Genomic DNA, 27,867 nt, shown 5'->3' with positions numbered 1-27,867 from the left:
GGCGTTGACGAAAGTAGTCCGGCTAGTTGGCTGCCGCGCCTGTTACAGTGTTTGCTGCTCAGCCTACACAGCAGGCAGTGATACGAAGGGAGAGAAAATAGCACCAAGCGATTGTGAGGTCTGACTTTTTCCTGGAGAACGATTTTGTGATGCAAATGTATTACTCTTTTGAACGCATATTGTTTTGAGAAGCAAAACGCTTTATTTTTTAAACCCCAGCCAACTAGCCGGACTACCTTCATCAACACCAAAACTAGGCTGGAACTCGGCTCACAGGACGCAGCAGGGGGTAAGAAGATGTTCATAAACGATATTGCTAGTATGGGATGTCATACAGCTTCATGTCAAAAGAGGCAAACTATCCCTTTAAGCTTATTGCACATGCAAAATACTGAACCACCATGCTTGAACATCTGGTGCATGAAACTAAATGTTTTTAGGTGTTAGTTGCAACCCAGTGTTATCAAGCTCTAACCTGAGGCTGCGGCTTTTAAACCTCCTGCTAGACTCAACTCGCCCGACGCTGTTGTTGATGCTTCAGGGGACGCTTTCACAAATTTGCATGCAATGCCAGATCATGCCTTACAATATGGGTATGAAACAAGCATTGCTGTTTTCTTCTACATTTTAATAGCAATAAAGAGCAGCAGCGGCACGCCTCTCCTCCATGTCATCACAGCAGCAGCTTTGATTAATGCTTAAACCGGCTCCGTGTAGGTGTGCTGAAGTTATGAGTCCTCTTTAAGACCTGCATGTGGAGGGGGGAGTTAAATATTGTGGGAAATGTGCACACTGTGTCCTCTCTAACCACGCAGGACTCGCACGCCCTGCCCTGAGGATCATGGGAAGGAAGGAGGTTTTAGACGCGAGTCAGCAGTTGGAGCACAGAGGAGCATGAGGAGGTTTTTCCGAGCGCACCGGGACGAAGACTACAGTCAGATCCAGTACCTGACCGCCAAATGCACCCGCCTGGCTCACGACAAAGGTGAGTCAGAAAGGCCAAGACTTTGCCCGTGAGAAAAAAGGGTGAACATTTCCTCTTTGCCTGTTATGGACACATGCTGCAGCTTTATGTTATGAATGAGACATAAATCCCTTTTAGTTGATTCAACAGAGATGTTGAAACACAAAACAGTGGATTTTATACCAAATACAGCAGAATGAACACATCTGAGAGCTTGGTTTGAGACAATGAAGCCATTATTGTTACTTCACTGGAAGAAAATGCCCCTCCAAAAATAAGTAAGAAAAACAACAAATACAAGACGTTTTTGCTTGAAATAAGCAAAAAAATCTGCCAATGGAACTAGTGAAAATCGGCTTGTCAAGATTTCTTGAAATAAGATGTGATATTTAGGACTTTTGAGATAAAAGTGATCTTGAAATTAGCTTAAAAACCTCTTCAAATGTAAAAAAAAGCTTGTTTCATATGAAATCCGACTCAAAACAATTTGTTTTCAAGATGTTTTTATTTAACAAGATATTCCAGATGTATTGTCTTCAAAAAAGTCCCTATATCTGGCTGAAATAGCACTTGTTAGGCAAATATATTTGGTAAGACTTTGATTTTTTTCAGTGTTTGCTCAGAGTGGAGGTTGAAACTCACTTTTTTTTACCTCAGAAAAGGTACAAATACTCCCTAAAGATACTGTGAGGTTACACATTCAGTATATTATTATGGCAGATAGCACTTAGAGTATTTCTAATATAAATGAATGTCTGCCACTTTTAACCAGAGCTTATACCTTCACAAATTAGGTAAAAATACATGAAAATGTTGAAAAAATGTGCTGGAATCGTAAAATGTTGAGCTTTTTTTGATAAAAACCATCCACACTTTAAATCAAAGTTAACTATTTTGCTTCTTCTTGTTTTTACTGTCATATAAATTCATACACAAAGTGTCAGATTTCATAACTAATGTTGCAGCAGTGAGATAAATGTAGTAAAACAAGTACAATAATCATATCTAAAACGTGGTGCACTTGCATTGTACGCATAATAAATGTAATTAGATTTATTGCAAAGTTGTTCTGTAGGACTAAATAATTAATTTTTTCATAACGTTCAATTTCTTTTCGCTGCACCGCTGTAATAATAAACACTAATGTTAAGTCTTTGGCTCAGTGAGCTGGTTTCATGTCGTTAAATAAAACACCACATCAGTCTGGACGTGTTGCTACGTGCTTAATAATCGTGTAATTAGTCATTGTGTGTTGCCTAGTGCTCACAATATTTCCTGTAGTTTGGCTCAACCATCAAAATTCAAAGTGAAACCGTGTTAATAACGCTTTAAAATGTGTATTTGTTCTGTCTTTGTTGTTTCGTGGCATCAGAATTTTAAGTGAAAATACAGCACACATAAAACAGCGTACCTTAGTACGTTTATTCCACATTATGTATTATATACCATATATATTGTAGTTAAGTATGAGGCCCTGTGTAGTGTCTGACTTTGTTTTGTAAAGATTTTGCTGAAAAATTCCAAGATATTTAATCATTTTCTATCCAAAAAGAGCTAATATTTCATGGTTCCAGAATATCACACAAAGATTTACACTTATTGTGTATTTATCAAGACATTTCTTATTACTTTGGATTACTTTTTGCAATTTTAGATCATTAAGGTGTCTAAGAAGCATTCGTTTTCACATGTTGATAATTCGTTTAGCCGAGAGCCTCTTAGTTTAGGATTTATGTTCTTCCAAAGGGTCACAAGATACATTTTTAGATTTGTAAACTATTCAGAAATTAAAATAAAACTAATTCTGATAAACAAACAGGATTACCTGTAACACTATCAAGTGATTTAAACTATCAGTCCATAACATGATTAAGATGCACAGCAATAGAATCCTTTTTTAATGTCAAAAGATGCTCATTTCAGACCTAAACCTCAGATCATCCGTAGCTGCTCAGCCTGACTGTTGTTGGTGTCTTTTTGCGGCCACAGCGGTGCTGGACAGAGAGTTTCTGGTGTCCAGAGAAAGGGAGAGGAAACGGCAGAATGATCTGGAAGCTGTGACCACTCGACTCCTGCAGCAGGAGCAGCTGAACATTGAGCTCAGGATGAACCAGGACCAGCTCATAAGCCGGATTCACCAGCAGCAGGTGGAGTGATGCTGTACAATGAGTCTATATAAACTGCATTAATTAATATTCTATGTCACCAATCGATGAAAGAGAAACACAATGTGACACTTTAGTGTCCGACAACTCACTAAAACTTTCAGACAACAAACTGTCGGCTACGTCAAAGCTTTAAATCCCTGATAAGGTTGCTGATAATGTTCCTGATAATGTTGCATCTATCTGCTCATGTACAACGAGCCGTTGTTTTTCAGCCAGCACATGATTTGAGAAGGTAACAGGACGCCATCTTTTGGTGGAACTTGGACGCTCACAGGTCGCGAACAGCACGAGAGGGGAGTGTTTATATGGACTCTGCACCCAATAAACACACACATATACAGTATATCTATATACAGTATGGCCTATAAAGACTTAATAGTTTATTTTGAAGAAAGTCATTAAATGAAAAATGTACAACATATGAACAACAGTTAGTACTTAATGTATCAATGTTACCACTGAATGCAAATAAACACAGTTTTTAACACATATTCAGCGGCAGGATGTTGCGTAAATTTCAGTTAATTTACGCAACTGTGGGGGTTCAAAATGAAACAAATTAACCCGGTAGCTGCTACTCACTTTGAGCCACTGATATAGATATATATATGCTCCCATCACCAGTCCAGGAGCTCTTCGAGCAGCGAGAGAGTCAATATAAACTTAGAGGAACAGGTATATTCAAAAAGATTAAAACTAGAACGAATAAAAAAAAGGTTTTGTATTTCTATTCAAGGTGTTAGTGAGTGGAATAAGCTAAATGAGAACTTAAAAAGTTCTAAAACAGTAGAAAATTTAAAAAAAAAAGGTATAAATCATTACTAATTGAAAATGATAAAACTATGATTGATGGACATTGTTTTGCTTTAAATCTTCTGTCATGTTCAGATGTTTTCTGTAAAGTTGTAAAATATTGGCTGCAGTTGTGTTTGCTAGTCTTGTTTTCTTGGAATCATATAGAACGTGTGTAATAGGGCTAGGCACAATAAGTTTCTTTTTACTTCAGCCTAGACCCTTTTGGTCATTACATAATCAAAGAAATCGATTGATGTTTATATTTTGTTATGTATTATAATGACCAAATAAAATTACCTTACCTATATTACCTATATATATGCCATTTTATTAGGTACACCTGTTCGATTGCTTGTTAACACAAAAAGCTCATCAGCCAATCGCATCGCTCAGTGCATTTGGGCATGAGGAGGTCGTCAAGACAACCTGCTGAAGTTCAAACCGAGCATCAGAACGGGGATTTAAGGGACTTTGTACGTGGCATGGTTGTTGGTGTCAGACGGGCTGGTCCGAGTGTGTCAGGAACTGCTGATCTGCTGGGATTTCCACACACAACCATCTCTGGGGTTTACAGAGAATGGTCCGAAAAGAGAGAACATATCCAGTGAGCGGCAGTTGTGCGGAGGAAAACTCAGAATGCAGAAAACCATCTCTGAAGGCACAACGCGTGGAACCTTGAAGAAGATGGAGATGCAGCAGCAGGAGACCTCACGGGTGCCGCTCCTGTCAGCTGACAGCAGGAAACTGAGACAGCACTTCACACAGGCTCACCAGGACTGGGCAACAGAAGATTGGAAAGACGCGTCTCGATTTCAGTCGCAGTCAAATTAGTGGCGTTAATTAAATTTCCAATAGTTCCGCTACCAGGTTCATTTGTTTTAACCCCTAGAGCCCAAAGGGATCCCGAAATTAACAGAAAAGTTAAAGTTTTAACGCAAAAATTTGCTTTTTAGGCAAGATTAACGTACGCACGTTCAATAGATATGTCAAATTTAACGCGTTAACGGATATACACATATATTTACAATTAATTAATCAATTTTGACAGCCCTGCCGAGATCTGCAAAACAAAACTTAAAAATGTCGAGACTGACTTTGAAATTACATCGAACACAATCAAGGAGATGTAGAATTTCCACAATATAAAAATATTTAGAGGAGCAAAACAGCTTCAAATGTGCAGAGTAAACACAAAAGATTCGATGAGTAAAGACCTATTAAAAAAAAAAAAAACAACAACTCAGGTTTACCCATCTTCTGATGGCTACTTCCAGCAGGATAATGCACCATGTCACAAAGCTACCATCTCAAACTCATCACAATGAGTTCCCCGCACTCCAGCGGCCTCCACAGTCACCAGATCTCAGTCCACCAGAGCAGCTTTGGGATGTGGTGGAACGGGAGATTCACATCATGGATGTGCAGCCGACACATCTGCAGCAGCTGCCTGATGCTGTCATGTAAATATGGAGCAAAACCTCTGAGGAATGTTTCCGACACCTTGTTGAAAGTACCCCACAAAGAATTAAGGCAGTTCTGAAGGCAGAAGGGGGTCCAACCTTTTGCTTGTGATGGACCTATTTATATCTAGTGAAAGAATGACTAATTAAATAACTTTTAATATAATACAATGAGCAAATAAATGAACTTAAATGTAAATATTTGATGAGATACCGGGTAGCTAAAAGCCAAAATATGACATGACACTCAGCTGCTAGTTACTGTTTCTATGGCATTAACATGATTATGAATTACTGCACAATTCATTTCAGGATAATAACCAATAATCCAGGTGCAATTTAATTTAAATCCATATTTTTCAATCCCAAAAAGCAGCTGGATTAAAACAGATGTATATTGTACATTTAGATTTAATCAGATATTGTTTTGATTTAGCTTGAGCCAAGAATTAGAACTACACTTAATAATTAGGGCCAAATCTGTGCCAGTTGCAGTTTAATCGTCCGTTTCTCTGTGTTAAATTTACATTCTTTAAATTTTTCTTTTACATGCACAACGCTATAAATGTCTCATTCTTGAGTGATATACAGCATCCTGCCAGAGGGAAGCTAGCCAGCACGTTAGCCTACAACATGGGCAGGTTTAGCTAACATGGGTGTGAATATTGGGAAAAAAAAACAAACTGATTTCCAACGACAACTTGGGAAATATCTGTTACCCTAAAGTTTGAACTTTTTTCACCTTTTATTCTAAACCTTATTCTAAACATCTTTGAACAGTTTGCTTTACCACGACTTATCAGTAAAAACAATTGTAGGCTGCAGAGCTGGCTCATAAAGCTAAGTCACTCATTCATAATGCATAACCTCTTTTTCACGATTCTCAAACCAGTTTTCAGCTCAAATGATGTCTCATGTGGATAATTACCCAAAGACCTGTATGTGTCTAATTCTGTGTCATTTCAAATTAGAAGTTATCATTCAACCTGATTACAATCCTCCAATTTGGATGTTCCCTTTCCTAAAGTTGCTGTAATCATACTTGCATTGGGCCTAAGTGCGTTCTTTAAACCAAAGAGTGCGACTCCTTCACTTCCCACGACAAAGATTATCCACAGTGTCAGGTTTGGGCTTGAACCTTTATCTGCGTTATTTCCCTTCTTCGGTTTGTAATAACAATACTTAACAAACAGAATTTGCACCGTACACTCTCAGAAACAGGGCTACAGTACGAGTCCTTTTTTGTCCCCCGAGGTACAATCTATACTAATGTACCCCCTAGGGTTAATTATTGGACCTAAAGGTACCTGTATGTACTCAAGAGGTAAAAGGTACATATATGTACCTTTTTTTCTACATGCTGGGGTACAATAGACAGTCTGTGTTAGGCTACTTCAGTGTAAGGGTACAAAATTGCCACCAGAGGTACAAGATTGGTCTCTGTAAGGTACAAAACTATACTTTCTGAGGATACTGCCCCAGTGACAAGCCATCGTACCCCTTAAGGTACAATTCTGTACTTTATTTTCTGAGAGTGTATACATATGTGATAGTTCTGATCTATTGGTGTGCCTTGCAGAACCTGGTGGAGCTGCTGCAGCAGCGGGTGGTCCTGCTGGCGGAGGAGGGCTCTCGGGATGCGGAGCTGCTGCGGCAGGTGAGCTTGGAGCTGCTGTGTCTGCAGAGCTCCGAGGTGAAGCTGGAGGGCCTGGTGGAGGAGCTGCATGCTGAGGCCCAGCGTCGAACTGTGGTGGCAGAGAGCCTCCAGACAGAGCTGCGTGCTGAGGCCCAGTGCAGAGCTGCACTGACAGAGGGCCTACACGCAGAGCTGCGCAGGTAGGCCTATAGCAGCTCTAACGTCTTAAAGCTCAGAATATTTAAAGGTCCTGTAAATGGGTGGGTAATACTGAGTTCATTTATTTATTTTCATAGGTCTTTACTTATCTAATCTTTTGTGATTATTCTGCTCATTTGAAGCCGTTTTGCTCCTCTAAAAAGTTGTTATATATCTTTTTATACATCTCATTGTGGAAATTCTGCATCTCCTGGCTTGTGTTCGATGTAATTTCAAGGTCAGTCTCGACCTTTTTAAGTTTTGTTTTGCAGATCTCGGCAGTTATTTTGGTCTTTATGGCTGTTCTGCATCCGTCTGGGCTAATTTGGGATTGTCCTTGGAGCTGTTGTTGCTGCTCAGCTGCTCTTTGTATTCCCATTGTCACTCTACAGTCTCTGTGTTGTCTTTTGATTATCAGAATAATCAACCGATTCATTTTCGGGATTGAGAGAGAGAGAGAGAGATGACAAATTACTGCCACAGACCTGGAAAATCCTAGAACAGCTCCATGGTGATTTCACCACTTCTAAAGACACAATACAAAACTAACTGAAACTGCAATAACAAAATATCTGTAAACATATCTGTAATATCAATTACAATCCGTTGTTTGGGATGTTGAACTGTTCACGGTTTGATTTAAAAACATTCCTTCATGTTCCTCACAGCTGTTAAAACTTAACCAAAATGGACATGAACTCAGATACGACTACAAACAGAAAAAAAGAAAAAGAAGAAGCATTTAAAAGGCCGAAGCCAAAGTGAAGCCTGTCGCCAGCTGCTCTTTAAACCCGCAAAGAGGAAAAATGGCCTCCGGCTCGAGTCTGAACAAAAATATCAAGCTTGGACGTGCAGCTACAAGTCAGCAGAAAGCAGTTGTCCCTTCACTCTGCTCACTTAAATTCACCGCAGAGCTTTGGATTAGTGTCAGAAATTGTCATCACAAATTGAATTCAGGAAGACGGATGAAAGAAATATAAACATCCGCAGAAAGCTTAGGATTTGCTTTTTTTTCTGAATTTGTCTCGTGGATTCTTTTTAATTCCAACACATCTGCTTATCTTTGAGGGTTGGAAATAGAAATCAAGATGACTGACGGTTCTTTCAAAAAGCTGTAAACATTCAAGGAACCGACTGTGTTTCATAACTGCTTTCCAGTCGAAAGTAAAGTCTGATATTCGCTGAAGATGAATGAAAAACGGCCTCAAAGCTAAACAGCACACAGCAAAGTTGATGTCTTACATCTGTTAGAAAGTGTTAGACAGCCGTTTTTTTCTTTGTTTGTGCTTGGAAGTGGACATGTGCATGGAGCGGTGGGACAGGATTACAGAAGGTCAGTGACTGATGGTAAATAACAGATTAATTCGAGCTTCTTCTGCTTGAAATAAACAGTAAGACGGTGGAGCTGGAGGAGCTGCAGGCCATCAACAGGAGCCTTAAAGGGGAGGTGGAGGATCTCCGGAAAGCTCATCAGAAGGAGGTGAGACATCAAAGTTTAGGACTGAAGTGAGTCAAAGTTAAACATTTCTCTGCATGATGAATAAGAAAAGAAAAGGTACTAAATAGTCACAATGAAGAATCCGATGAGTCATGTGTATAAAAATGTCCACTGAAGCTCATAAACATAAATGTTCACTACAAATAAACCCCATAAATTCATTCAAGAGAAGCAGCTCCCTCTCTTAATGCTATATGTTGGTCAGCAACACAAATTTATCTATAAAGCACAATTATTCACGTGCACAACCCAATGTTTCCAAGATAAATGCTCTGAACTGAGGTGAAGAACAGATTATTCTGTGTTCAACCCCCCCCCCCACACACAAAAATGTACATCTGACTAATTATCTTTGTTGTTGAGTACATCTCTTCACCACATCCCACCACACATGCTATTCCTGCGCTTTATGAGCTCATCAAATCAGACTTTGTTTACATTTAGCTGTTAGGAAACGCTGGTTTTTGCCCAGAATCACAGATAATGAGTTGATTATGGGCTGTGAAACGCTCCCGATCTGATGCAAACAGCAGAGCTTAGTGATTCTGATGAGATGAAGCAGCAGCAGCATTGTCCCGGTCCAGAGTCCACCCGGTCCAGACTGAGTCCATCCGGTGCAGACTGAGTCCATCTGGTCCACACTGAGTCCATCCGGTGCAGACTGAGTCCATCCGGTCCGGTGAGCTCACAGGAAACAGACTTTAACAGGTTGATAGTTGAGCCTCACATCAGGCAGACTGAACGGTCACGTTTCTGCACCAACATGTTGTTCTTTTGACTCTTGATGCTCTTCGTTTTCTGTGAGTTTATGCTCATGAACACACATATTTAATCTTAGCATTTCTTGCAGAGCCCCCTCTGCTCCTGCTGTGTAACGGCTCTCTTTCCCTTTTGTTCGTCCCTTAAAACAACGGCTCTAATGTGTTTCCATAACCTGCTAACCATGTTTAGCTTTGACCAGTAATGCAGAAAAAGTTCAGCTGAGAGGCCTGCGGGGTTCTCTGTAAGATCTAATGTGTGTTCTAACGATAGTTAAGCAATGATGACTTCTGAGAGACTAATTCTGTGATCTGAGAACTTCAAAGGCAATAAAAAGCTCACAGAGAGGCTAATTTATTAAAACATTAAGTTAAATACTACGGTGTTATTTTATTTCCCTGCAAGAAAGTGCTGAATGTCTACTGTCTGTCAATCAGCAAAGTGATGAAACATGCATGAAAATATAGGTCTGAAAGCATCAAGTGTCAATATCATAGAGTTTAAGGATACGTTCAGGAGGAGCTCCAAACCAATACAATCCTTTACCAGGAAAAATGGAAGAAACAAGATTAGAAAATGAACAGATTCTGCAGCAGGAAACCCAGAACAAACATCCAGCTGGAGGGATTCAGAGCTATTTTCAGCCATTAGCTGTGTAATCCAGGACTTTTGAACTGATTATCTGATTTATAAAGCAGGGTGATGCTGCTGCTCAATGGCTGCAGTGTCGTTTCTTGTCCAGCAGATGTCACAATCTGACAATTTGTTCATCACTTCTTGGACTTTTCCAGTCCAACACAATCAGACAGTAAGTGGAAAAACTTTGAACAGCTTTTTATTCAACTGGGATAATTTCTCCACGTTTCAGGCTAATTTAGTTGCTGATCAAATTAATAAAATAATTAATTTCATCCATCCAAGGTGCACCTCTTGACCAATGGGACCCAGAACTGTATTAAGCAGGTTTAGAAAATGGGTGGATGGATGAATAAAAGATCAAGGTTCAAATTTACACCACATTAAAGAGCTGCCACCTCCATAGAGACCATCGTAGCTCAGATTTTGTTGGCGTGAGTTTTGTGTCTGGTTATTGGTGAATAATTCCTCAGGGGTTTCCTTTTAGTTACACTTGGCCTCTGCTCCAACCACTTCATCAACCATCCAGTTCTGCAGTTATGTTTCGTTTAAGACATCAGCATAAGACCAAGACGTCAGATGAAAACTTAAATGAGAGCGTTTTCTTTTTCAGGGGATCGAGGCCAGCGGGTTACTGTGATCCGTCTGTGATGCACGAGCCTTTTCTCTAATCTGTATTTACACACTGCAATCACCGTTTCCTGATTTTGTTGTCTTCATCACATCCTGGTTTCAGGGGAGGGGAAATGAAGTGATGTCATCTGTCTTGTGCTTCTGAGGTGAGAGAACTGCAGCAGGAGAACGAGGGGAGTCTGAGGAAACTGCAGGAGACGGCCGAGCAGTTCGAGTGGCTTTGTCAGCAGCAGCGCTACTGGATCTGCAGCGTGAAGAGGTGGCTTACCTTTCCACAGAGGAAACACACGCAGCTGACTGTCTAAAAGCAGCCAATTGTCTGTCATTTCCTCCCACCGCCCAAAAAACATGCATGTCAGGTTAATTGGTGACTCTAAATCGTCCCTAGGAGTGTCCGAGGTGTACCCACCTCTGCCCCAGTGACGGCTGGGCAGAGGTGGGTAGAGCAGCCAAAAATTTTACTCAAGTAAAAGTACTGTTACTTCAGAATAATATGACTCAAGTAAAAGTAAAAAGTAGTCATCCAAATAATTACTTGAGTAAGAGTAAAAAAGCGCTTGGTGAAAAAACTACTCAAGTACTGAGTAACTGTTGAGTAACGTCTGATTTATTTGTTAACACAAGCATTCAATCAGACAGACAAAAATACTAAATAATCATCTTTAGGCCAATTAGAGTTCATCCAATTGATAAAATAAATTAAAAATAATTAATTAATTACAAAATAGCTTAAATTAAAATAATCCAGGTAAATTCAAGGAGTTCAATAAAAAATAAAAGAGACTTAGGAAATGTTTAAAACATATGTAACCCATATGTAACCTAAAAAACAAACATTCACCTATCCATGGGGGAAAAAACGAGTTTAGGAAACTTACCGCTACATGTTTCCTCAAGTTAGATGTTGAGTTTCTGCTGAAATGTGCGTTTGTTTTGGTTGCCACAGAAGACACATAATGTAGCTGCTGTTTCTCACTCTTTGTAAGGTAAACATGCTTTCAGTATGAGGCCTCGTCTGCGTCTTCATTTCCCACCGTTGGTTCTGACATTTTTCATCTGTTTCTTTGTTTGTTTGCTACGACTGCTAATGCTAAAGCTAACCCGTCCCGCCGCTGAGATTGAGTACGGTCACGTGACCAGACTGCACGGCTGCGTCTGATTGGTGGAACACAGTCAGGTGGTAGAGCCTTTGGCGGAAGTCTCTCTCTCTGTCAGAATAAAACATTAAAATGAGGCGTACGCGAGGGATAAAAATAATGAGGCGTAGAATACCAAAGAGGTAAGAAGAAAAGTAACCAGCTCATTGTAGCCTAATGTAGCGGAGTAAGAGGACAGTTTCTGCTGCACACATCTACTCAAGTAAAAGTAAAAAGTATAGAGATTTAAAACTACTCCTAGAAGTGTAATTTTTTCAAAAACGTAAATGTAACGGAGTAAATGTAACTCGTTACTACCCACCTCTGCAGCCTGGAGCTCACACTGTGAATTACTGACTTCTACAGGTTCAAAGACCGTCTGATGGAGGAGAAACAAGGTCTGCTGAGACAGGTCAGCATGCTGGAGAAGAAAGCTGAGAAACAAAAGGACAGTTCACATAACGGCGGCCCAACTCAGAGCCCCCTTCACCCCCGACAGGACACGGAGAACTGTGACAGGTGGGACTGTGTGAGCAGATCCGATCAGTTAATCCGTCACATTTAGAATATATGCATCAACTTCCTCCATACATGGAGCTTACCAGTTACTAAACCGGCCTTTTTTTTAACAGTATAACGTCCTGGGATGCAGATGCAGCGACAGATCCGGAGACAGAGGTGGAGAAGTCGGACATGTTGTACGAGGAGCTCTTTAATCAGGTAAAAGTTTAATTTAGCTTCAGGTCCCACAAAAGGAATCTTCTTTTTGCAGCCTGAATACGACTAAAAATACCTGAATATGTGCTGCAGCTCTCAGGTTAGACCGTATAAATTATTATTATTATTATTTTTATTTAGTCATTTATTATTATTATTATTATTATTAGTTAGTAGTAGTATTTTTATTAGAATTGGTATTATTATTGTTGTTGTTTATATACAATCATTGCAAATATTAATAATTTTTTGAGCTACTTGACTAATTTGAATTTCCTCCATTGGGGGATGAATAAAGTATTTTTCTATTCTATTCTAAAAGAAACTAAACGCCTGCTGGCTCTTTCTGTAGCTGGAACCCTCTGATGTACCTTTAGTTCATAGTTTCTGTGAGAGTCAGTGATGTCGGCCCACAGCTTGTGTCCATGTGGACTCTTCTTCAGACTATTCTCATTTCTGGAATTATTTTCATCCATTCATCATTCATCATCTATCTTCATCTCGATTAAACACATCTGATGCCTCGTTAGGACAACAGACTGACACACACACCCTGAAATTGCACCGTGATGGCAGCTCTGTGCCCCTCGGCTTTCAGATTCTACGTCAGTACAGATGCTGAAATCTCCACCCATCGTTCAGAACCTGGCACAGGTGAAAAAGCTGTAGAACAGCGGTGTTTATCACAATAATGGAAGTGTGAACCCAAACCACCACCTCCTTAATTTCTTCCAGATTAAAGACTTTCGTCCCCCTGAAACCCACACTGATACCCCTCACATTTACGGACCCCAAACTGAAGGAATCTCTGTTTTATATACAGAGAAACATAGAATAGAATAGAATTGAGTAGAATAGAAAAATACTTTATTAATCCCCCCAATGGGGGAAATTCAAATTAGTCAAGTAGCTCAAAAAATTATTAGTATTTACAATGATTGTATATTAACAACAACAATAATAATACCGATTCTAATAAAAATACTACTACTACTACTACTACTACTACTACTACTATTACTACTAATTATAATAATAATAAAATGACTAACTAAATAAATAAATAAACAAATTAAATTAAATTAAATTAAAAACAAAAATCAATCAATCAATTTGAGAAGAACTCAGCAGTCACTGTTAAAAAGCCTTATGGCTGTGGGAACAAAGATGTCATAGAACAAACATGCAAAGTCCTCCATAGAATCTACTATACATATGCTAAATTAACCCGCAGTTTGAGTAACCTGCAACAGATGCAAACCATCGTCTGTCTATGACACAAATTCACGACTTTTTGGAAGTGAAGTTCTGATGCGATAAGCAAAGCCATCCGTCCCAGGCTGTCAGCAGAGGTTTGAGGCATCTCTGCCCCTCATGAGCCGGCTCACCTGGAGGCTGAACGCTTTCCCACCAACACACGGCCGCTGTATGGAGGGGATCCTTTATGATCTTAAAATGAAAAAGCTCAGATTCTGAGTTATTCCAGGATACATCGACTCCCTTCCTGGAATGAATCGACTCCCTTAGTTCGTCCCCTGACCTGTAAGACAGTTTTTATCTCCTCTTACAGAGGAAGTCCCCCCCCATACACACTCTCTCATTTTTTAAAAAGAACGAATATTTTATTTGACTGACCTTTTTTAGAGTGTCTTTAACACAGAATTTATTTGAGCATGGAGCACAAGCGTCCTCACATGGCTGTATTATTGGTTCAAATGAAGTTTTTTAGTTTTTTAACACTGAAAACCATGAGTGAAAGAGCGTATCTGTTATTTTATAGACTTATACACTGAAAAAAATCACAGTCTTACCAAGTATATTTGTCTAATTTCTAGTCAAATTATCTCATTACACTTAATATAAGACACAACTGCCTAACAAGTACTATTTCAGCCAGATATAGGGACTTGTTTGAAGACAATACATCTGGAATATCTTGTTAAATGAAAAAGTCTTGAAAACAAATGGTTTTAAGTCACATATCATATGAAACTTGCTTTTTTTTACATTTGAAGAGGTTTTTAAGCTAATTTCAAGATCACTTTTATCTCAAAAGTCCTAAATATCACATCTTATTTTAAGAAATCTTGACAAGCCAATTTTCACTAGTTCCATTGGCAGATTTTTTGCTTATTTCAAGCAAAAACGTCTTGTATTTGTTGTATTTTTACTTATTTTTGGAGGGGCATTTTTTCCAGTGTATGAGCATCTCATCTTATTTCAAGGTGCTTTTCTTTTTGGCATTTTGCAAGCAAGCAAATGAGAAATTTAAAAAGGAGAGTTACACTATATTTTCTGTCTTTTATGGTGGACAAACAGCTGCTTTTTCACATAAGAAAGAATCCTTTTAAAGTTAATCGTCTAATCTTCCAAAAAATCTTTGGATCAGAGACAAGTCCACATTTCAGGGGTGAAAGAGAAATTCAGACCACAGCGATATTCATCTGAGGACGCCCACCAGTCCCCGGTGTAGAGCGCTCATAAAACCCATTCTTCACGGGGTCTAATCAGTCTGCCACTCGCTTTAAAAAGTGAGAGTGCTTTGAGAAGCTTTCAACCCCACAATGTCCCAGAAAGAACTTCCAAAATCCTGACAGGACCTCAGACACTTCATCCTCCTGTATTTTATAGTGAATGGTGTTCGCTGGCTGCGCTGGGGATTCTTAAAAAGCCCCCTCGTCTTCAGAATGACAAGTTCAGTGTTTTAAAAAACCGGGGGGGGATGAGAGGAAGCCTGACAGAACTGAAGGTTAATGCTGGTGTGCGGATGTCTGCCAGTCCCCCTGAGAAGCCGTCTGGCTGTCAGAGTCATCAGAAGATGGCTGATCCTCTCTGGGCACCGGAGACAAATCACCCCTTTTCACTATCTGTCCCTGCGTCTGCCTGCTGGCTGAACATGGCTTCCTCCCAAGCTGCTCAGGTTCTCTCCCAAAGCAGCAACGAGATGACTAATAATGACTGGAGGAGGTGATTGCCAATAGCCCCTGTGCTGCATTCCCCTCACCTCTCAGAGGCTCTGCTCTGCATTTCTTGGGGTAATTACTCTGATTGAGTGCAGATGATGCTGTTTTTTTTTTTTTTTGGTCCCTGCAGAGCTGAGAAGGGGGAGGAAACTTCTCTGGAGGAGCAGGGACCCTCAGAGACATGAAGGAAACAGCCATGATGAAACACATAACCAGCTCTGACATGATTTATAGAGCCCGCAGATTCACATTGTCTCAACATAAGTAGCATCTTGTGATGACAGAGAGAGGAAAGGGAAAGCTAACCGTTAGCTGGACATTATTCTACACTGGAAAAAATGCCCCTCCAAAAATAAGTAAAAAAACAGCAAATACAAGACGTTTTTGCTTGAAATAAGCAAATAAATCTGCCAATGGAACTAGTGAAAATAGGCTTGTCAAGATTTCTTGAAATAAGATGTGATATTTAGGACTTTTGAGTTAAAAGTGATCTTGAAATTAGCTTAAAAACCTCGTCAAATGAAAAAAAAAAAGCTTGTTTCATGTGAAATATGACTCAAAACAAGATGTTTTCAAGACTTTTTCACTTAACAAGATATTCCAGATGTATTGTCTTCAAACAAGTCCCTATATCTGGCTGAAATGGTACTTGTTAGGCAGTTGTGTCTTATATTAAGTGTAATGAGATACTAAACGAGACAAATATGCTTGGTAAGATTTAGATTTTTTCCAGTGTATGCTTCAGTTCTGGTTCTAACTGAGCTGAATGGTTGAAATGTAAACTGTTTTCCGGTGTTTGGGTTAATTAAACTCTACATTTATACACAGATTATCTGAGAAGGATGAGAGAGCTGTAAGGTGTAGCTCCCTGTTCTGATACTACTCTCTTATTGTCCTTCAGAACCGGCAGTATTCAACATTTCAGTCAGTCACAGAATAGATTTTAAAAGCCTGCTGATGGTTTACAAATCCCAGAACGGTTTAGGCCCCAAAATACATCAGTGATCTGTTCAGAGAATATAAAGCCAGCAGAGCTCTTAGATCCAAGGACTCAGGTCAGCTGGTCCAGTCCAGAGTCCAGACTAAACATGGAGAAGCAGCATTTAGCTGTTATGCTGCTAACAAGTGGAACAAACTGTCAGTGGAGATTAAACTTTCACCAAATGGAGACATTTTTAAATCCAGGTTAAAACATTTCTGTTCTCATGTGTCTATGCATGAAATCTGCACGATATCTTTGAACTTATCTGGACTGTTGCTTGTTTTTAAATTCATTTAAATTGTTTTATTTGTTTCTCTTTCTATTCTTTTATGTATTTTTGATGCTTCTTCCACTCCCTGCTGCAATGCTTTTATTTTATGTAAAGCACTTTGAATTGTTTTGTACATGAAATGTGCTATACAAATAAATTTGATTTTTTGATTTGATCCGGTACCCCTCGTATAGAAAAAATCATTAATATTAAAAAAAAAAGTTTGAAAAAATGTATAAAATAAAACAATAATATTCCGTACAAATCCCGTAAATTTAATGTTGTTTATTAAGATAAAACGACGTCATTTTAAAGACTCGGAGATCTGTTGTTGATGCTCTGAAAACTACTGGTCATCAAACACCGCTTCATCTGGGGAGCGAGCAGCAGAGAGGAACAAAGAGTTTCCTTTTCAATGCAAACATGTCAAAAAGACAGTTGAATTTACTGTCTTTTTTAAAAAAGAAGGAAGAGTTGCATGACGCTTCGATTTGATTTGATTTGATTTTAAAACTTCCTCTTGCTGCTGCAGCAGGTTGCAGCTACCAGGCTAACAAAACCTGAGCATATCTCTTGTTTTAGTCCATTAAACAGCCTCGGACTGTTTTCAGTCCACAGAAGTGGGATGGCAGCTTGTTCATTAATGAGGTAGCTGGCTGCCGGTCTTGAAGTGTGTTTTGATTAGACTTCTTGTGTTTTGTGGCATACAAGGAAGAAAAAAGGTTTTCCTCTCTTCCAGTGTTTTGTATTGGTGCAGGTGTCGCTGCACAGTAACAAACTGTACCTCCACTTTGAGTTGCCCTGTCAACCAATCTTCCAAGTAGTTTTCACTTTGACTTCCAGACCTCAGCTTGGCCTCCAGTTAACCACAGTTTCCTAATCCCATTATGAACAGAAGAAACAGCTGCAGGAAAATGCCGTTATCTCTTTACTTATTCCATTTTTACACCCAGAGTAGCATTTTGAAATGGGTTTTTAAACTTTGCAACATCCGCTAAAATAAGATAATTAAATAATTTCCCATTGCCAGTTGAAGGGTGTTTATCCTCCAGTAACTACCACTGTTTATCTGACGCAAGAAAAAGAGGAAACGCTGTGTCAGACCAACTAAAAACTGATTTTTTAAATGCAAACCCAGCTGAAGCGAATCTCTCCTGCATGTATATATGCTCAGCTACACAGAATCGGGCCTTTTTTGCATCTTTTTGTAAAACCAGTAAAATGGTAGTGTGTATCAATACAAATTCTAAATGAACCTCTCATTCACATATGTTTCAGTTGTTTTTAGATGGCTTAATGCATCAATAGCTGTGATTGAAATTGATCCCATGTCAGCTCGCAGTCACTCATTTATATTCATACTCATATTATACTCATTTATAGCATTTCCAAACTGTCGCTCTGCTCTAATAAAATCAGGATCTGACAAAAATCACTTGACGTCATTCCCGTAGACGCTTGTGTAGAAAGCTTTTTACAAGCCCCCCCGATAGCCCCGGATAACAACAACACGGCAGCTCTGAGCTAACAGTGCAATAGTACGCATTCATTCATTCATTGGTCTTAAAGTATTGGTGAAATAAAGACAGATAATGCCTTATTTAGAGGCTGTATCGTCTCTGCTCTGTTCTCTCCCGTTATATGGAGATACACGGATCTCCAGTGATCTAAATATCTTCCGAAGGACGCCGACTTTCACCAAACTGTTATTGGTGAGTCGATTAACATATTTTATGCCAGAAATAAGGTCCAGGTTTAAAAAAACCGAACTTCCCCTTTAAAGACGCCTGTGCATGTAGTGCATGTACTATGATCACCCACAGAGAAAGTTAGAAGCAATGAAATGTGTTTTCTCACACTGTCCTCAGCATCATGGGCATCATGTAAACTGACTCTCTGAGATAACGACGCTAGTTTGAACGTTTCGGTTCTATCAAATATCACCTCTTTTTGTCTGTGAATTGTTGCTTTTTTAGAAACAGTTTAGAGCCTCCTTATGAGAGTTACCGTTGGTAAACGTTCGCTTCAGTAAAAAAAAAGTGCATCTGGGTGTTGGAGTTACCATGAAAGCCAAACAGATAAAAACTTGAGAATCATCTGAGCATCTGTGCTTTAAAAGCTGAATGTCAGCAGGTGTTACTGGATGTTTTTAACAGGATAAAAAGGCCTTTGGTCAGCTGCTGCAGGTGGGAACCATTTCACCTTTTATCAGAAGACAAACCAGAAGCAGAGCAAACCAGAAACAACCGTCTCTAAGATGTTGATTTCCATATAACTCAGAACAAAACAGAAATTCACAATGATGCAGCGAACAGCAATGAGCTGAGGTCAGAAGACACAACAATCTGGCAGCAAACCGTGACGGCTGAGCAAATTAAATACCACCAGGGGTAATTAACTAATGATACACAGCTGTGGAGCAATAAGGTGACAAAAAGCTCACGTGGGGGGTGGAACTGACTGACTTATTCAATTAGGAAAAGGAAGTGAAGGACTATTATATGCAGATGATGCAGTAATATGGAAAAGAGGCAGAAATTTCCCATATATGATAACAATCATGTAAAAGAAAATCTAAATTTTGGAACAATGGGGAGTTGATTGGGGATTTAAATTTTCTATTGAAAAAACAAATGTTATGTATTTTAGAAGAAAGAAAATGACTGAAAACTACCAGATATTTATGTATAATCAAGCTCTGAAAAGAGTCGTGAAATTTAAATATCTAGGAGTATGGATGGATGAAAAACTTACATGGAAAGATCATGTGCATCACATGGAAACTAAATGTAAAAGAGTCTTGAATTTGATGAGAATGATTACTGGACATAACTGGGGTGCAGATAAGCAGTCTTTAATTAATATTTATATAACATTAATAAGGTCGATCATAGATTATGGGAGTATAGTGTATAGCACAGCATGCAAATCTAATTTAGCAAAGTTGGACAGAATTCAGTTTAGAGCTCTAAGAATGGCCATAGGTGCTATTAAAACGACTCCAACAAGTGCTATTCTGGTAGAGACGGAGGAAGCCCCACTTGAATTAAGACATATTAAGCTGGCTTTAACATACAGGGTGCGATTGATGGGAGATAGTAATAATCCAGCAGCATCAGTACTAAATGATTGTTGGGAATATCAAACTAAGGCTAAAGGGTTTGGATGGAACATAAACAAAGTAGCAGAGCAATATGACATCAAAGATTTAGAATTTAGTCCTACAATAGTTCTAAGAGAGGTCCCTCCCTGGATGCTACCAGTTCCAGATGTTGATACAGAAATACTGAAAGAAAAGACGGAATACCTTGATGATCAGAGTTTTGCATATTTTAGTGAAAGATATTTATCCTCTTCCTTTTATGGTTTTGTTAAAATTTTTACTGATGGATCAAAAGATCAAAATGGTCACTGTGGAATAGGAATTTACATTCCTGAATTAAAAAAAGGACTGAAATACAGATTAAATAATCACCTTTCAGTATATACAATAGAAATGACGGGCATAATAACAGCTCTAAGATGGATAGATGCTAAAACCATTAGCATCTCTAATATGCTCAGATTCAATGGCTGTACTGCAGAGTTTTGAAAGAGGACAATCAGTCAGAGAAGACTTAATGATAGAAGCTAGACACATCTTATTCAGTATTAGAAGCCTAGGTTTAATGGTTCAGTTTTGTTGGGTTCCAGCACATATTGGAATTAGAGGTAATGAAAAGGCAGACGGATTAGCCAAAAAGGCTCTAAAAAATAAAGAAATAGAAATCAATGTTCTAATTGGGAAAGGAGAAGCGAAAGCTAAACTTAAGTCTGAAATGATAAAGAGATGGCAACAGGAATGGGACTCTGAACCAAAGGCTAGGCACTATTACAATATTCAGAAAAATATTAGAGGAAAACGAATGAATATGCAAAATAGAAAAGAAGAAATAGTGTACTCAAGATTAAGAATGGGACATACAAGATTGAATTCAACACTTAAACTATTAGGTAAAAGTGATGGTCTATGTACTGAATGCCTAACACAGGAGGATGTGGATCATGTTTTATTTAGGTGTAGGAGGTACAATGAGCAAAGAAAGATATGGCAAGACTTAGATGATCATATTGAGGATATTCTTGGGGAACAAGGAATGCAAAGTGACAGAATTTAGAACCTTATTTACCTTTTTTAAAAATTGTTTATTTTATATTGTTTATTTTTGTTGGTTTTGTTTTGTTATTACTTATTATCTCTAGCTTTATTTTACACCCTCTTGACTGATCTGATAAAATCGCCATAGTATCACTCTACACACTCCTGTACAGTAGGTGGCGGTATACAACAACCAAAAGATGTAATCTGCCAATAAACGAAAGAAGAAGAAGAATAAAGTAGGAAGCCAGACCAATGTTAACAGCTGAAGTTCAAGAAAAGTCCAGAAAAAAACCCAGAAACTTAGCAGCAACCAGAGAATTAATAACATATTCATTATTCTAAATTTCACAATGGCTGGTAGCTGCTTATCTTAGTGTATTTCTTAATTTTTCGACCTAATATTGTAAAAATGTTTTAAATAAAGACTGTTTCATATGTAAATGGCTACCTTTTAAAGATAAGTTCATATTCTACTCCTGCATCGAGCGAAATGGAATCCAAAATTCCTTTGATAGTTTGTTTATTTCAGATATTCAATATTTCATTGTTTCAGTTTCAGTTTTCCGTGAAAGTTTCACTGAAGTTGTCCCCTGCAAACATTGGAACCGCAGAAATGTATTTGATCTCATGTATACAATGATTTGAAGGTGACACATGCCCCTGACAAAACTCAGATTTGGGATAAAATATGTTAAATTAAGCCGTAATCTCAGCCACACTTCAGGCGTGGACGTTGCCCACACCCTAACACGAGCAGCAGTTCAGTTAAAAACAGTAAGTAGGGATGGGCAGGATTAACCGACTAATTGCACGTTAAGAATTTTGTCGATCACGTTATTTTCTTTATGGATAAAATGCTGGTTGTGTTTTGCGTAGTGTGACTCGCGCGGAGGTACCATCCCGGCAACAGTCCCCTCAGAGCGGGTGTTTTAAAAACATTAGATGTCGTATGGACGTTGAGATGATGTCTATATTACGTCCGTCGGTCCATGACCAATTCTGGACCTCAGAACGACGTGCAAACCAGGTCCACTATTTGGACGTCTAATCATGACCCCATTTGTACATCAATATATAGTTGAACATTTGAACGTCGGGCTTGGTCACTTTTTTGGACGTCTAAAACTGGTGCAGGGAATTGACATGATTTAAGTAATTTTTTTTTAGTAGTATTAGTAGTAATAGTATAGGCTATTTATATATATATATATATATATATATATATATATACATACATACTTATTAGTAGTATGAACAAGTTTATTTGTGATTAAACATTGTTTTTTTAATAAAAGTTATATTTTTGTTTGTTTTCATTTTCCTGTTTTTCTTTTCTAAAATAGTGTGTTAAATACAACTAATTGAATAAAGGTATATTGGGCGGGGGGGAAACAGTCAATGCCATTGTGATTGGCTGAGGTGTTGCGTCATCATAACGTCATCACCTAAGAGCCACTCCCATTGGCCCAGGTATTGGTCTGCCTGGAAGCACATTGCCGCTCGATTCCATGCTCTTTACACCGTGGACCTTACCCGCAGCCGGGCGAAATCAGTGTCCACTAAATTGCTGGTAAGTTCGGTCAGCCCACAGACCTCCTAGTTAATATTTATCTTTATCTATGGATTTATAGCGTTTGTCGTTTTAGCTTTGTTTTGTTAATCTACTTCAAACCTGTTATTGATACAATTAGCTTTGCAGCTGCTAACGTTAGCTTTTGACCATTTGTTTACAACGAAGCGGCGAAAATATCAATATATAGAGTGGTGGATAACGTTATATAACACATACGACGACGTGTTTATGTGTGTAGTCGTAAAAGTAGAGAGTTTTGGTGAGCTGGGAAGCGGGTGTTAGCCATGAGTTTACATCCATGGTGTTAGCGGCGGATGCTAACCGCTACCCGAAGTTAGCATCGCGCTGCAGGCACAGCCATCAGGTGGGGGTTCGCTGCTAAACGTAGCCTATATCAATTTAGTGCAACTGAGTACTGAGCTATGTTTTTTAAATCTTTGGTTGGGTGTTTCTAAATCAGTCTTCTCCTTTCATCAGGTGGTGTGAAGTACTTTTTTGTAAGTGGAGTGAGGTGTCCTGCCCTTTGGAGACAAGGTACAGTTTGTGTTGTATCATGATCCTTTGCACACACCCAGTCAAATAAATTGTAAAACTAAACTGACTGCATCTGTGTCTACAGATGGCTGTGAAAATGAGAGAATGGCAACAACGCCAAAGAGACTTGGATCAACTTCTGCGTTATTCTCACAGCGAAGATAAACACCGGAGCATGGAAATTAATCGCAATGTTGAGTGGGAGTAGTTATAGCAGTGTGCCTGGGACCCCAAATAATTTAGGAAGTGACAGCGTTCCAGGGACATTTCCTGACTCTAAACCAAATAATGATGCTGATGTGATCAGCGGCTTTGAAGGTGACCTGAGACAGTGGGCTACAGAGCACAAAGTGACAGGCAGAGCACTTAACGGGTTATTGTCCACGTTAAGAAAGCGTGGCAGATCCGGCAGCAACAGAGACGATTCCAGATATCGCCACAGATCCGGCAGCAACAGGGACGACTCCAGATATCGCCACAGATCCGGCAGCAACAGAGACGATTCCAGATATCGCCACAGATCCGGCAGCAACAGAGACGACTCCAGATATCGCCACAGATCCGGCAGCAACAGAGACGACTCCAGATATCGCCACAGATCCGGCAGCAACAGAGACGATTCCAGACATCGCCACAGATCCGGCAGCAACACAGACGATTCCAGATATCGCCACAGATCCGGCAGCAACAGAGACGACTCCAGATATCGCCACAGATCCGGCAGCAACACAGACGACTCCAGATATCGCCACAGATCCGGCAGCAACACAGACGATTCCAGATATCGCCACAGATCCGGCAGCAACACAGACGACTCCAGATATCGCCACAGATCCGGCAGCAACAGAGACGACTCCAGATATCGCCACAGATCCGGCAGCAACAGAGACGACTCAAGATATCGCCACAGATCCGGCAGCAACACAGACGACTCCAGATATCGCCACAGATCCGGCAGCAACAGAGACGACTCCAGATATCGCCACAGATCCGGCAGCAACAGAGACGATTCCAGATATCGCCACAGATCCGGCAGCAACACAGACGATTCCAGATATCGCCACAGATCCGGCAGCAACAGAGACGACTCCAGATATCGCCACAGATCCGGCAGCAACACAGACGACTCCAGACATCGCCACAGATCCGGCAGCAACAGGGATGTTCTCAGGACACCTGCCAGCTCCAGATGTGATCTCACCAGCCCCTCCTATCACACACCAGGGCCCAGTGAGTTGTTCGAAGCCCACAATTTCCATCAAAACACCTCAGTCGGTAGCATTGATGTATTCCTATTGGTTAGAATATTACAGATTTGTTATTTCTCTTCTAATTTGGCCCAAATCTGTCTCGGAAACATCCTTTCTGTGGTGCAGATGCAGTGTCTGGGAGTGGAAGGTGGAGCTTCCCATTGCCTTGTGATGGTAAGTGTGTAGTCTGATATGGACGACAGGACGCTGAGCAAGAGAGACACTTTTGAAACTACCATCTTTTAACGTTTCCTCCGTCTCTGCGTGCCCACACAGGCTTCCGTACAGCAAGCTGTGTTGTGCTAGATAAGTTGCTGCAAACAACTTTCGCTGTTAATTGATGAGACTATAATGAAAACACTGAGGAGCAAAGGAGTGGAGGGGGGGGCTTCAGTCACTCAGAGCTGAAGAAACTATGCTAAAAATTTTTAGCCCAGTGTTCACACTTTTTTTTGTGTTTTAATTGTTCTTATGGTCACTCAGGACTAACCCTATTTTTGTATTACAGACCCAAGAGGTGTCATTTTATTTACTGTATTTACCACTTTGTTTTTTAGCTGTCTGCTATTTGTTTGCAATAAAGATGAGAAAACAGTTGGGATTGGATTGTGATTTATTGTTAACCTGACTGTAGTCCAAAAGGTAGGAACCTGTTTCCTGTACCGGCAGCAGATTTGAAGTGGAAATTTATAATGCCTTAGAATGCATTTCCAGTTATCTGCTAGTGAGAGAGTCAAATAAAGCTATGGGAAAAATAACTGGAACAGCATGCCACCATCAAGCAAGTAAAGTATAAAACCAACGTCTAAAATGAGCCTGAGTTTGACTTCCACAAAGACCACATTTGGACTAGAAATGGCTCCTATACGGACGTATTATGGACGTTCAATAGACGTCCAAAAACGACGTCGCCTGGAGTAACAGTCTGTACCTTCAGGTGATCAAAATTAGACGTCCATAAATGACTTGGAGAAGACGTCGTATCAACGTCTCTGCTCAGTGGCTGGACTGGATGCGGTCCAGCCACTGAGCATGTTGACATGCTTAAACATAAAGATAATTATATTTATCAACACAAATCAGTTGAATGTGAGTTAGGCCTACCAGTAGCCTAATTAATAAGGAAGGATATCGCTCACTCGACTCGGTGTCTTTTGGATAGTTTTTGAGTCTAAAGCCTGTCAGATGTCAGTATTATTATGCTTTTGGTTAAGTTATTGTTTAATATTATTTTTTTTAAATCATTATTTTGGAACAAACGAGGGTCAATTGTGTTTAAGAGCGCCGGCTTGCAGCGCACGTCTTAACCATTGAACGTCGGTTTAACTGCCACGAGAGTTGTTCTTCTCGTAGTAAAGATCATTTGATTTAATTTTTAATGTATAAAATGTTTAATGTATTTGAATTAATAGAAAAAAATAATGATTAATCAAAAATTGATCGTTAATTCACCCGACGATCGATTAAGAAAGTTTAATCGAATGCCCACCTCTAGTCCCAAGTGATCGGCTCAAGTTAAATGGGTCTTTAGATGAAGTCTTTCCAGTCTGAGACAGATGCTTCATAGACATTATATTCTGCTCTAAGCCCAGTTTAAACATCTTTTGACAACCTGGGACTCGTCTTTTCTCACTCTTACACACAGTTTTGTCTTCTTTTCTCTGTCCTCAGGCAGGGAGTCCTATCAACAGATACCACAAACCTCCATGAGGACAGGAGCCTGAAGACTGTGTGGAATACGTCCAAGTTATTGTGTTAGAAAACCAGCCAGTCTTGGAAAAACATTCCTGTGAAGCCATACATTCATTGTTTCCCTTCCACTGTTGTTCACGATGGCTGAATTAAAACACATACAATGTGCTCCTGTTCTCCCTTTTTCTGTCACATATGCACATCACATGTGCCTAAAGTTGTCTGGTCCACATTTTTCAGTAATTGTCCATTTTTCCGACCCTGTAATCAACACTAATAAGAGCAGAAGCACCTGAGAATGCTCTCTTCTGTTGTTTTGCCAATAAATCCTCAGAGGAGAAGCAGCAGCTGGCGCACAGAGAACCAAACAAATATGCTGTTTTGACCAGCTTAGGCTCCACTATTGTTTCTCCACTGGTTTCAGGCGTCGTGTCTGTGATGATCACATCTCTTCCCATCACTCGGCTTCCTGTTGTCTGCAGGAATCTGAAAGTGTGTCAGTTCGTAAGGTGGTTTCCTCAGATTAATCACCTAAAGACAATGAAACCAGAAGAGAGCAGTCAAACCTAATTTATTTACGGTGATGGTTGCGACCTTGTTTTGTATTTCTGCTTAAGTATAGTTTAAAATGTAAGAATCAGACTTTATCAAAGATGAGATAAAAGGAACCCGAGGCTAAAAAATATACCAAGGTTTTTTTTGTCTTTAGGAAAATGATCCAGAGTTGAATTCCTGTGAGTCACATCAGCACTCCGTGTGACCTCTTTGTGCTCCCGGAGGAACTTTTGACTATTCTTTTCGTTCTTTTTCCCACATTAACGTCTCGCTTCAGGTCCTTTCCACAGCATTTCTGTTAGATCATGTTCAGGGTTATTGTGCTGCTGAATGATTCTCTTTCTCTTAACAAGCAGATGTCCTGATATTTTCCTTAAGAGTTTGCTGGCATGATTGAGTTCAGACGTCCTGGCTGAGATGCAGCGAAACAGGCCAAAACCACGTTGCCACCATCGCCATGTTTCAAAGATGGGATAATGCTCCTAAGCTGAGATGTCGAGTTTTCCTTTGCCCAAACATAGCTCTTCCAACAGGTCAGTTTTGGTTTCATCTTTCCACTGAACATTCTTCCAGCAGCCTTCTGGCTCCTTCGTGTGATATTTGGCAAAGCGCAGACGAGCAGTAATGTTCTTTTTGGAGCGCGGTGGCTTTCTTCTTGCGGCCCTGCCATGAGTTCAACTGATGGTGGACGAATGAGCATCCAATCAAAGAGGGTACTTCCCAAATCGTGTTTTTAGAAACCGCTGAAGACGTGTGATCAAAACCAAGGTAGCAGAACCAACTCCACTGATGTTTGATCTGGATTTGGTTTATGAGACTGTGCATCTGCTGTTCTTTTCCACTAATGTCCCTACTATAAATGGGTATAGTCCTTATGTTTCATATATTCTGCTCTAAGCCCAGTTTAAACATCGTTTGACCTGCTATCACAGTCTGGGACACATCTTTTCTCACTCTTACACACAGTTTGGTCATCACTTGATCAAATCCAAGGTAGCAGAACGAACTCCACGATGCCACAAATGTTTGATTTGGATTTGGTCTATGAGACAAACTATAAATGGGTATAGTCTGAATTTATCAATAAAGTATCTATCTATCTATCTATCTATCTATCTATCTATCTATCTATCTATCTATCATGATTTTATGATTGTTTTGTACTAAAAAGATGCATTTTTCATCTTTCAGGACATGGAAACTGCGATATTTTGAATTATGTGTAGTATTTCTGATTAACGAAATGTAAGAAATACATTAAATTCTGACAGTTAGACTAGCTTGGATTGATGATCATCAGCATTAA

The 27,867-nt window shown here is 39.6% G+C and overlaps 1 protein-coding gene across 1 annotated transcript; it reads left to right on the top strand.

Annotated features, from left to right (window-relative positions):
- Positions 1 to 816: 816 nt before the first annotated feature.
- Positions 817 to 26,159, top strand: LOC142397409 (uncharacterized). Its single transcript, XM_075480763.1, has 8 exons — positions 817 to 985; positions 2,954 to 3,111; positions 6,967 to 7,223; positions 8,614 to 8,701; positions 10,894 to 11,006; positions 12,250 to 12,402; positions 12,516 to 12,603; positions 25,986 to 26,159. Exons 1-8 carry the CDS (start codon positions 895 to 897, stop codon positions 26,022 to 26,024), a joined length of 987 nt encoding a protein of 328 aa, XP_075336878.1. The 5' UTR covers positions 817 to 894; the 3' UTR covers positions 26,025 to 26,159.
- Positions 26,160 to 27,867: the final 1,708 nt, after the last annotated feature.

Source organism: Odontesthes bonariensis, chromosome 13, assembly GCF_027942865.1.
Source record: "Odontesthes bonariensis isolate fOdoBon6 chromosome 13, fOdoBon6.hap1, whole genome shotgun sequence".
NCBI classification, from domain to species: domain Eukaryota; kingdom Metazoa; phylum Chordata; class Actinopteri; order Atheriniformes; family Atherinopsidae; genus Odontesthes; species Odontesthes bonariensis.
Note: the sequence above shows the minus strand (reverse complement) of the source record. Positions and strands in the feature narration are given on the sequence as shown.